General features: G+C 40.6%; 1 protein-coding gene across 2 annotated transcripts in view; it reads right to left on the bottom strand.

Moving 5' to 3' along the window:
- LOC117345437 (arf-GAP with SH3 domain, ANK repeat and PH domain-containing protein 1-like) overlaps positions 1–12,493 on the bottom strand; it is a 158,943-nt gene that overhangs the window by 125,767 nt on the left and 20,683 nt on the right. For both annotated transcript variants that reach the window (XM_033914052.1, XM_033914053.1), the window contains exons 2-3: positions 8,316–8,388; positions 717–862 (exon numbers count right to left, since the gene is read on the bottom strand). In XM_033914052.1, coding sequence (XP_033769943.1) covers positions 717–862; positions 8,316–8,388 — 219 coding nt within the window. The remainder of the gene's footprint in view (positions 1–716; positions 863–8,315; positions 8,389–12,493) is intronic.

Raw genomic sequence — 12,493 nt, 5'->3', positions numbered from 1 at the left:
GATTCACTCCCTCCCTCCACCTCCAACCTAAAAAACAGCGGTAAATAGGCTGCTCGGCAGCCTGCCTGCCAGGACTGCCCTCTGCCTCATCATCAGTGATTTCATCAGTGACGTGGTAGAGGGAAGGCCCCAGCAGGCAAGCCAGGAGAAGCACCACTGCTGCTGCTTTGACCAGGAGGAAATGAATCCATTCAAATCGATTTACCAAAGTGAACTGGTGAATCGATTCAAATGAATCGGGCAGCACTACCGCATACCCCCAACAAGTGGCTTGGTACCATGTGTTGAGAAACACTGTTGTAAAAGATGTCTAATTTAAGAATAATCTGTTGCTTCCCTGTACGTCAGTCACAGCTCCCCAGGGAGCTGCAGCTCACAGTTTTGGAACTGCTGGATTAGAAGGCTGCTGGGCAAAGAGGTTTGCGGTAAAGAGAGATTCAGGACAGGGGGAGAAAACAGGGAGTGAGAAATTAATGATGCTAGACAAGAGGATTAACCAAAGAAGCTTCTTCTAAATTTAATTCCCATGGGCACCAGAATCTAAAGCTGGCTTTGACAGGGGGGATCATGCTATGCAATATAACTGCCTGACCAGACTCTGTATGGAGTCTCTCCAGTTCTATACAAAGTCATGGCCACAAGTAGAAGAGATGAATGCATTGCAGTTTTTCATTCCAACAGTCTCTCAAACAAACCAGTAATGAAAAAATTCATACCAAATTTTTCATCGGCGTCAATAATTCTCTTGAGAACTCTGCAAACAAGTTAAAGGCAGCAGCTAATTCTTCTTCCCCATTGCTTCTACAGTTCACCGAGAATCTCTCTAATGTTGTAATATAACTTTCTACATGTTGAACTTGATCTGAGGGAAGATAAATATGCACCAGGTTAAGAATAAGCCTGGAAGGCATGAACAGCACATGGTTCATTTATAATAGGTAGACAATTATAGTTGTCTATAAACAAGTTGGGTTTATAGACAAGAAACAGCAGACATCAATGAGATATACACACACGTTGTACTATTTAATAATTGAGGGAAATAGACGTTCTTCAACCTTTTTACACCTATGGACCGGCGGAAATAAAAGAATTATTTTGTGGACCGGCGGTTGAAAAACACTGGACTAAGTGGCGGGCCAGACCCCACCCCAGACCCCACCCCAGACCCTGCCCCATAATAGTAGTAATTGTAACACTATTTTTCCATTCATTTTTCATATATACATACAATATAATCTTATTAGCAACACATAATGGTTAACCACAAAATTAAACTACACAAAGCACACTATAATGCTTCTCAACATTCATTCCTACCAGAAAACAGATAGCCCCATGCAAATACGGGACCAAAAACTAAAAGTACTAATGTATATATAAAGGAAACCCTAAGATTCAAGACTCCGCATGCAGTACAACCCCAGAGAAAAAGAAACAAATGCATTTCTTCCTTAACAGTGCAAAATGCAGACAGCAGATGAAAATTCTCAAAATTGACACAACTGAATCACTAAATTAAAAAATAAAATCATTCCCCCTACCTTTGTTATCTTCCTTCATGCTGTGCTTCAATTAAGTGCCTGCTCCCGCCTGGCCGTTTTATGCCGCCCCCAGTATTACCTTCAGGCTGGCTCCCTCTTCCTCACTGCCTCAGTGCACAAAGCCACGGGCAGCATCCCATGCCTCATCCAGAAGCATTCTCTCTGATGTTGACGTCAGAGAGAAGGCTTCCGGTTCAGGCGCAGAATGCGCATTGGAGCCATTGCCTGCATCAGTGAGGAAGAGAGATCTGGCCAGAAGATAATGCCGCATCGATCGCACCGCGGACCGGCGGTTGAAGAACACCGTATCGGGCCTGATGCACATGCCAGCCCTGCGGACTGGCAAGAAATTTCTGCGGACCAACACCGGTCCACAGACCGCCGGTTGAAGAACACTGGGCTATAACACCTAGAACAATCAACCATCAAAAGAGGTGTGTTTGGATAAGAATGGATGTGCACTGGGCAAATACATGCATATGACATATTTAGTGTTGGTTATGACATATTTCAAAAGTTGGTTCCAATATTTACACCAGCTATATACGCTACCCAGAATGGAAGGAGCTATTTTGGGGGGAGCCAAGCATTGGTGGGTATTCAGTCTGCTGTTTAGAGTGTCAATGCATGGTCAGTCCATCTTCCTCCTCAAGTTTCTTTATTGTCCTAAGTTTTTTTTTAATGATATTTTGTTTAACTGCATCAGTTAACATTGATGTTTAAGCAAATACAAGAAAACATGCACTATAATGTTATTGATTTGGTTAAATAAAACTATTGTTATTAAGGTAATTATGAATATAACTGTAAAACTAATCTGAAAAGTTATTTTTCAGAATTATGAAACCTATCTGGTTGTAAATACTGTATTAAGATTATACCAGCAAGAATGAGTCCTTCTATAGAAAACCATGATTTAAAATTGATTTCAATTAAATCAAATCCACCCTGGCTGGGAGGATATCCAATGAAGTTTAATACAGTTCAGATAATAAGCCAAAATGCACTTGCAGTCCAAGGTTTGAAGTGCTGCTTCACTAGGATGAGTGGAGTGTGCAGCTTAGGAAAGAAAAGAGCAAGAACTATGGACTGACTGAGATGTCATGGTAAGACACATCTGCCACAAGAGCCTGAAGCTCACTCACCTGCCTAGCAGAAGTGAGCGTAACACGGAAAACAACTTTTCACATAAGGAATTTTTGGGAGCATATAACATTAAGCTTCCATTCAACTGGGGTTTGGTATAAAACAAATCTTTCAAGAAGCAGGATAAAATTAGATGGTTGAAAGCACTTACAGCACTCAAGTGTACTCTGAGTTTGTTTTTAAGCCAGAATCAGAAAAATGAAGAAAAGAGTTCAGAATGCATAGAACTTGAATATATAATAGGTAGAGAATTTCTTCCATTTAAACTGGTAACACTTATGTGTAGAAGGTTTTCTGGAAACTTGCAGAAACTTCAGCTGAGAGATGTAAGGAAACTATGTCTGCGTCATCAGGAACCATGCCATCAAGGATAGGGAGTGGGGGTTTGGATGAAGAGGGACCCCTCATTCTGCATGATTAGAGTTGGAAAATAATCTAACCATCATGGTTCTCTGGATGATTGTTCCAGTAGAGGAGGAAAACAAATATGACACGCCAAAAGGGTGCAATGAAAATCATGGTTCCTTGATTGCAACACAATTTGAGAAGAGTTTTCCCCTATGAGAGATATCAGGGAAAAGCAAACAAGAAGCTGATCTCAATGGAGTAGGAAGGCATCTGAAGCTAGCTGGGAGCATACAGCCTGGAACAGAAGCAGGGAAGTTTGTTGATCTGAAGAAAAGCGAAGAGATCTATCTCTGGCATGCCCCACAGGTGGAAGACTGGTTGAAGGACAGATATGCTGAGGTACCACTCATGGGGCTGGAAGATACTGGTCAGTCTGTCAGCCAGAATATTTTACTTTCTGGTTAAATAAATGGCTCTGAGAAGTATTCCTCAAGATCAGATTTAGATTGTTTCTTGACAGAGGTGGTTCCTCCTTGTTTGTTCAGGTAATACCGTACTTTGCAACCTGACTATCTGTGTGAACAAGGATTACTTGATGGAGGAGGTGGTCTTCTTCTTCCACCTGGTGGAGAAGGTGGTCTTCCTTGAATAGTGAAATGGCAGGTTATCAAAAAAAAAAATAAACCTGTAAATCTGTCTTAGAGTGTTCCAGATTGCTCATGGCAACAATCTAGAAATAATTAATAGCAGTAGTAGTAGACAAAGAACTCTAAGTATTGAGACCATCTAGATGAGCCCTCACTACCAATAATGGAGACGTCCATAGTAAGAACCTTCTAACATGGAGAGGGCTAAAATGGAAGACCCTGGGTGAGACTGAGTGGAACCATCCACCACTGGAGAGACTGTCACAGGGCTGACATAACTTGAATGCAAGCTGAATGAAGACCAGTGGCTTGAGACCACCTTCGGTGCTCTGCTTGCCTCTCGGAACTTGTAATGTAGAATAGGGAGCATTTCCAAAAATGTTGCATGAATTATCTATGTCAAATCCATCTCAGACACTACAGTCAAAAAATCATGGACCCCCTCACCAATAGAGGGTGCTGTTTTACTGTCACATTTTTCAATTGTGAGGGACAGGCAAGTTCTGCAGGACTCCAGGGAACATACCTGTCCTTAGCGACTGAAAATATTCCACCCCCTAGTGGTAGCAATGCAGCTGGAGGACACCTGCTCAGCTTAGAGGGAACACAATATATTATCTATATCTCAAATTAAAATCCTGTAAAATAAATAACTCTTTAAATTACAATTGTAGCGCGGTCAAAACTTCAATTAAAACAGACAATATGAAGCTGGGAGGGGCAATAAACCACATATAACTGCAGATGAACAAAAGAAACACAGCTGTGCTCAGAACGCAATTCCTTATGCATAAATTTTAACTTTAATTTTATAAAAACACAAAGAAAACTAAAACACCTCCTCCCACCTTTTTCTCTGTTCTAAGAGAATGTTCATATAAATAATCTGGTGGGGATAATTGATTCAGAATGAGCAACTCTGTATTATTAAGCCATGATTCAGCTATGCAAAAATAGCCCAAGTTTCAACCAACCTCCAGAACTGTATGTAGTCCTTATAGAATCTTACCGTCTCACGTAATTCATCATGCCGAAGATTCAAAGACATTTCAGAGGACACGGTTACAAGACCATCTCCAAACATTTGGCTTTCTATGCATCTACTATAATATAGTCTATAAATATAAAGTGAAGAATAGAGTGACATTATCCAGGAGTGGTCATCCTGCAGAGGCTGAAATGTTTCTGCCTAGTTTTTCCAATTGTCTTGCTGGTCAGATCAGAGATCACCCTCCTCATGTCTCACCAACCCACTCCCAGCAGAAACAGCCTAAAGCCACTCTTCATAACACCTACCCTTGCAGCAGTAACCTTTCTTCCCCTAAGCATAAGCCTCCCAATTACTCTTTTCTTCTCCCCCTTCCTTCTGCAAAAAAACCAAACAAACCCAAAACCCTGACTTCTGAAATTTATAAATTGATCCTAACCTGTCAGGGCTGCTGGAGAATTTCTTAATTACATAAGAATAGCCCTACTGGCTCAGACCTATGGTCCATCTAGCCCAATGTCCCGTTTCCAACCGTGGCTAATCCAGGTCACAAATACCTGGCAGAATCCCAAATAGTAGCAACATTCCATGCTACTAATCCAAGGGACAGCAGCAGCTTCCCCCATGTCTATCTCAATAGCAGACTATGGACTTCTCCAGGAACCTGTCCAAACCTTTTTTAAACCCAGATATGTTAACCACTGTAACCATATCCTTTAGCAACAAGTTCCAGAAAGCACAGTTACTTACCGTAACAGGTGTAATCCGAGGACAGCAGGTAGAAATTCTCACATCCCTCTCACCTCTCCTGGTTGGCTTCTTAGCTTGCTTACTGAACTGAGGTCCGTGCGCTGGCTTCGGGAGGGAAGGCACTTGGCGCATGTGCAGTATGGACAGTCGCAAAGTTTCAAAAAACTTAAAGCGGTAATACATTTTTACCACTGTCCGTACCGGGTTCTGTGGCTGATGTCACCCACATGTGAGAATATCATCCACGGAACCTGGTATGGACAGTGGTAAAAATGTATTGCTGCTTTAAGTTTTTTGAAACTTTGCGACTGTCCATTCTGTGCATGCACCAAGTGCCTTCCCTCCCGACACCAGCACATGGACCTCATTTCCATAAGCAAGCTAAGAAGTCAACCAGGAGAGTTGAGAGGGATGTGAGAATATCTACCTGCTGTCCTCGGATAACACCTGTTACGGTAAGTAACTGTGCTTTATCCTAAGAGAAGCAGGCAGCATATTCTCACATGTGGGACTCCCTAGCTGAATATAATAGGATGGAGGAGAGTTGGCCATTAAGAAGAAAATTAATTCTGTAATACTGCATGGCCAAAACGACCATCTCCCCTGGAATAGGAATTCAGACAGTAGTGAGATGTGAATGTGTGAATTGAGGACCAAGTAGCTGCTTTAAAAGTTTCATCAATGGAAGTGGAATGTAAGAAATAAACTGAGGTTGCCATAGCTTGGACTTTGGGTACTGTAATGAGTCCCTTGAGCTGCAGCCCAGCCCAAGCATAGCAGAAGGAAATACAGGCCGCTAACCATGTGGAAATAGTTCTCTTAGTTACAGGCCAGCTCAGTCTGTTAGTATGAAAAGAAATGAATGGTTGAGGTGAAGTCCTGTGTGGCTTAGTCTGTTGTATGTAGTAAGCAAGGCATGCTTACAGTCAAGTGTATGAAGAGCTGTTTCTCCAGGATGAGAATGAGGCTTTGGAAAGACTGGAAGCACAATGGATCAAGGTGAAATTCTGAGACTACTTTTGGAAGGAATTTAGGATGGGTCCCGCAGAACCACCTTATCATAATGGAATACTGTGTACGATGGATCAGAGACTAATGCTTGAAGTTCACTCACTTGACGAGCAGAGAAACTTAAGAGGAATAGATGCCAGAGGTTCAAATGGTGGCTTTATCAAACTAGTGAGAATTACATTAAGATCCCAAACAACTGGAAGCAATTTGACCGAAGATTTGGAGTTGAAAAGTCCCTTCATAAACCTGGAAACAAATGGATGAGTGGCCACAGATTTATGGTTGACAGGAACATGAAAAGAACTAATAGCACCGAGGTGAATTCTGATCAAAGTGATTTTAAGCCCAGAATTGGATAAATGGAGAAGGTAGTCCAACACTGAAGAGAGAGAAGAGGAGGAAGCATTTTGGTGATGGAGGATACACCACGAATTGAAGGAAGTCCACTTCTGTTGATAGCACTGTTGAGTAGAAGGTTTTCTTGAAACAGCTTTAATGGCTTGTACTGATTCATAAAGATTGTAATCTGCTGGAGTCAGACCGAAAGGTACCAAGCTGTCAGATACAAAGATTACAGGTTGAGACAGAGATCCTTGACTCTGAATGAGCAGAGATGGAGAGGTTTGCAAAGGAATGGGATCCTTGGTACTCAGCTGAAGTAGAAGGAAAAACTAAGGTTGTTGAGGCCACTGAGGAGCTATCAGGATCATGGTGGCTGACTCGTTCTTGAGTTTGGCTAAAGCCTTGAAAATCAGAGGGATTGGTGGAAATGCGTAGAGGAATTTGTTTGTCCAATCCAGAAGAAAAGCATCTGCCTCAAGACGATGAGGAGAGTACTGCCGTGAGCAGAATTGAGGCAATTTGTGATTGTGAGGAGACTCAAGCAGGTCTATTTGAGGAGTCCCCCATAGTAAGAAGATGTGGTGTAAGACTTTGGAGTTGAGAGTCCACTGGTGTGGCTGAAGAAATCTGCTTAGTTTGTCAGCTAGAGTATTCAGCTTTCCTTGCACATACACAGCTTTGAGAAATATATTTCTAGCAATTGCTCAGTTCCATGTTCTTTTCTTTTTTTTTTCCAAATCTTTATTCATTTTAATACATACATCAAGTGTACATTAAATACAAACTATCATAATACATTATCACTTGAAAATTCCATCACAATGTGTATCTAAAAGCTTTATATCCCCTCCCATATCCATACACAAATAATAAAATTCATATGTATATTAATCATTTAAAAATATGCAATATATCAGTTCCATATTCTTATGGTAGATATCCCATTGATTTAAGAACCGGTGTACCTCAAGAGAAAATGGAGGATACTGTGATTTTTTTTCTTCTCTGCTCTTTAGCTTGGATATCCCCACAGAAAAGTGCTATTCTCTTCGCATTTTTTGCACATCTTTTTGCATATTGAGAACATATTGAAAATATATTATATTGAAAATACAGTAATAATTAAGTTTTTGTGGGTCTTGGAGTTGTTTGACCAAGGATGTATGTCCTAATGCAGCTTTGAAGCTGACATATTGGGTGGGATTACGGAAGACTTATAATTAAATTGCTTATTCATTACTAGTAGAAATCTGATGGTCTTATTCTAGCATCTCTACAAATGTACATTGTCTTCAGACACTCAAAGTTACTGTTTGGGGAAAATGAGAAGCTTATAAAAGACTCCATTACAATCCCTAAGGAGGGAGTTGGGGAAGGAGCGATACAATGGACATTAAAATAGGTAAGAAAAATGAACAGCATCGTCCCTTAGAAAGCATGTTCTTATAAAATCAAATAAGCAAACTTTTTTACATCCAAACCTTAAATCTAAAGTGTGTTCCATTTATTCAAGCATTTGAAGACCTAAAGAGCTTTTACCTTGTCCTGAGGCATGCTTGGCTTTTGCGCATTTCTTCATTTTATGTAATACATTTCGGTCCAAATCCAAAGCCTAAGATTAAGAAAAAATAATTTATTGCAGTATAAAATAAATATACTTTTGAACATGATATGTGTCACCTGGTTGATATTTAAAACCACTTATGTAATCAGTATAAGTTAATAAGTACCTCCAAAGTCTTTTTGTTTTTAAAATTTGACACTGGCAAACAGATAAATTTTATCAATTAAGACAATATAGTACCGTCATTTCTACAGCCAAGATCTGCTCTAGGTATGGAGCCAAAATCTGGAAAGCAAATGAACTGCATCAACAGCACTCTTAGGGGCCCGTTTAGCAAGCAGCAAGGCCCTTACACTGGTCCGTCCCATGCACAAAAGCCATTTTTACTGTGGTTTTCAGAATTTTTTTTGACGTAGTCATTAGAGCATGAGCCCCTCCCACTACCCATTTTGTAGGCAGTAGGGATTCAAACACTAAACCTTTGCTAATTGGTTAGCTGCCCTAACGATTATTTATTTATTTGGATTTATTAACAGCAGGTATAATTCAACATATACAATTTTGTTAACAGCATAACAGTATTAAAAAGACCAAATATAAACAAATACAATGAGTGAGGTAAACTCAAAATCAGCAAATTAAATTTAATAATAGGACTACCATGAAACGGTTTCAAAAATATACTTATAACAGCACTGAAATTCAAATAAGAGAGATCTAATACAATGTCAGCATAATACTTATGAAACATCTAATAAGCACATGTCAGAACATTTAAATAACTGAGATATGACACTAATGCTTTTCTACAGCCGAGGAGCAAAGTGCAGATATTAGATGGGGACAAGATGGGTGGTACACAGTCCGTTGGGATAAACGAATAGGAGGCTAAACTCAGGTACGTTGATTATACAGTTAAATAAGACAGAAGGAACTGATTTTAGTTACAGTGTGTGTATCAAGCTAGTTCAGTGGTCTCAAACTGAAACCCTTTGCAGGGCTACATTTTGGATTTGTAGTTAATGTCTTATTAAAGAAATGACAATTTTGCATGAGGTAAAACTTTTTATAGTTTGTAAATCTTTCCTTTTAGCTAAGTCTTAATAATAATATTGTAATTTATAGCTAGAGAGACATATAGAAACATAGAAATAGACGGCAGATAAGGGCCACGGCCCATCCAGTCTGCCCACCCTAATGGCCCACCCCCCCTAACTACCTCCATGAAGAGATCCCACATGCCAAATAGAAACAAAGAACATGATGGCAGAAAAGGGCCACGGCCCATCCAGTCTGCCCACCCTAATGGCCCACCCCCCCCTAACTACCTCCATGAAGAGATCCCACATGCCAAATAGAAACATAAACATAGAAACATAGAAATAGACGGCAGATAAGGGCCCACGGCCCATCTAGTCTGCCCACCTTAATGTCCCTCCCCTACCTTTGCCCTGTGAATAGATCCCATGTGCCGATCCCATTTGGCCTTAAAATCAGGCACGCTGCTGGCCTCAATCACCTGTAGTGGAAGACTATTCCAGCGATCAACCACTCTTTCAGTGAAAAAGAATTTCCTGGTGTCACCTCGTAGTTTCCCGCCCCTGATTATCAACGGATGCCCTCTTGTTGTCGTGGGACCCTTGAAAAAGAAGATATATTCCTCCGCCTCGATGCGGCCCGTAAGATACTTGAACGTCTCGATCATGTCCCCCCTCTCTCTGCGCTCCTCGAGCGAGTATAGCTGTAATTTGTCAAGCCGTTTTTCGTATGGTAGATCCTTGAGTCCCGAGACCATCGGGGTGGCCATTCTTTGCACCGACTCCAGTCTCAGCACATCCTTGCAATAATGCGGCCTCCAGAATTGCACACAGTATTCCAGGTGGGGCCTCACCATGGATCTATACAATGGCATAATGACTTCCGCCTTACGACTGACGAAACCCCTTCGTATGCAGCCCATGATTTGTCTTGCCTTGGACGAAGCCTGCTCCACTTGATTGGCAGACTTCATGTCCTCACTGACGATTACCCCCAAGTCTCGTTCTGCTACCGTTTTTGCTAGGATCTCGCCATTATGATCAAGAAACTGTTTTATTTTACTTTTCTGATTATGATAAACATACCGAGGGCCTCAAAATAGTACCTGGAGGGTCACATGTGGCTCCCAGGCTGCAAGTTTGAGACCACTGAGCTAGTCCTAGTGCAAAATGAGTGTACAGTCAGACAGTCATCCTATGTATTAAAGGTTTGGGTGAAGAGTCAGGCTTTCACCTGCTTCCTGAAGTAGGAGGTAGTCTGGAGTTAGGCATAGCCCCTCTGGGAGTAAATTCTAGAGCAGGGGTGCCCAAAAGGTCGATCGCGATCAACCGGTAGATCGCAAAGGCAATGCGAGTCGATCATGGAGCCCATCAGGGAGAAAGAAAGGGGAGGGGGGCAGGGAGAGAGGAAGAAAAAGTTGGGGGAGGGAATGAGGTCTGGAGGAGAGGAAGCACACAGTAGGCTGAAAGAAGGGAAAAAATATTGGATGCACAGTCAGAAGAAGAAAGTGCAACAAGACTCATGAAATCACCAGACAACAAAGGTAGGAAAAATGATTTTATTTTCAATTTAGTGATCAAAATGTGTCGTTTTGAGAATTTATATCTGCTGTCTTATTTTGCACTATGGCCCCCTTTAGCTAAACCGCAATAGAGTTTTTTTTAGCGCAGGGAGCCTATGAGTGCCGAGAGCAGCGCAGGGCATTCAGCGTAGCTCCCTGTGCTAAAAACTGCTATCGCAATTTAGTAAAAAGGGAGGGGATATCTTTCTCTATTTTTGTATAGTTGTTACTGAGGTGATATTGCATAAAGTCATGTGCCTTGACCTCTTTGAAAAAAATCCCGGAATATAAATGATAATTAACACTTTCTCTGCGTATAGTGTGCTTTGTGTTTTTTTAAAATTTTATTGTTGGCAGATCATTTTGACTTGGTCATTTTAAAAGTAGCTCGCAAGCCCAAAAAGTGTGGGCACCTTGTTCTAGAGTTCTACTCCTGAGGAGGCTCACTGGCAGGTAGCACATGGTACAATTTCTTAACATAGTAAATGTCCACTCTGTCCCCAGACATGGCCGCTGCACCATATTTTAGCACTTGAGTAGAATGTGCACATGGCAAAATTACCCCAGGACACCTCGGCATGCCATTTTTTGCTGCAGTAAGCATGTATTACTGCTTACCACAGCTTTGCAAAAGGGCCCCTTAATGATAACTGGTAACTTATTAATCTACATTCACAAGTGCATATTCTGTAGTTTAAAATGTAGACAGGCTGGCTGAAATTCTAGAGATGTGGTCATCCCATTAAAATTACTAAAGGAATATAGATGATTCCAACAGATAAGGAATTTAAAGCCCATATACAGTACCGATATTTACCCAATTTACTTCCTAATACAATGCCATAAATCCCAGTTGATCTCTCTTTTCTATTTATTTTTGACAGCTAATAATTCCATATCTTTGTTGTTATACTTTTTATTGAATTCATGTGGGGATCCTTTCAAAGTAAACTGCTTCGGAACAGGGTGAATATGTATATTAGTATAGGAAATGTTCTAGGTTTTCATCTTCCCTTCTGTGAGTTTCTGCTAATAGGTGGCATAACAGAAAACTCAGCAAGCACTATCTCCCTAGAGAAAGTGGTTAAGAGCTAGAACAGTGGCTCCCTGACTTCCATTATCCTAGAAAGAAATCAGAGGTTAGTTGACTGGAAAACATTAGTAATTGGGCATTTTTGTGATACAAACAGGGTTATTATTTTAAAATCTGTGGCTTTTATTTTTAATAGCCATCAAGCTTATGAGGAATCAATATGCAAATTCAGATGGCCAAAATTTGGAAAAAATGTCTTTATCATGAAGTAATTTATTGGTTAAAACCTTATCTTTGCAATGGGAATCTGGCTAAACAGCTCGTTCAAATTAGACTAATAGAGAGAGAAGAGAACATTTGTCTGAATAAGTGAACATTATTTTGCTCTGTGCTTTGGTGACTTCAAAGATTGGGATACAGGCTTATTGATAAAAACAGGTTGCATTTCATAATAAGCAAATTTTATTTATTAAGTTGTTTAAATAATGTAACATTTGTTTTCCGATAAATTGAAGCTTGAA

Source organism: Geotrypetes seraphini, chromosome 11 (assembly GCF_902459505.1).
Source record: "Geotrypetes seraphini chromosome 11, aGeoSer1.1, whole genome shotgun sequence".
In the NCBI taxonomy this organism is placed as follows: domain Eukaryota; kingdom Metazoa; phylum Chordata; class Amphibia; order Gymnophiona; family Dermophiidae; genus Geotrypetes; species Geotrypetes seraphini.
Note: the sequence above shows the minus strand (reverse complement) of the source record. Positions and strands in the feature narration are given on the sequence as shown.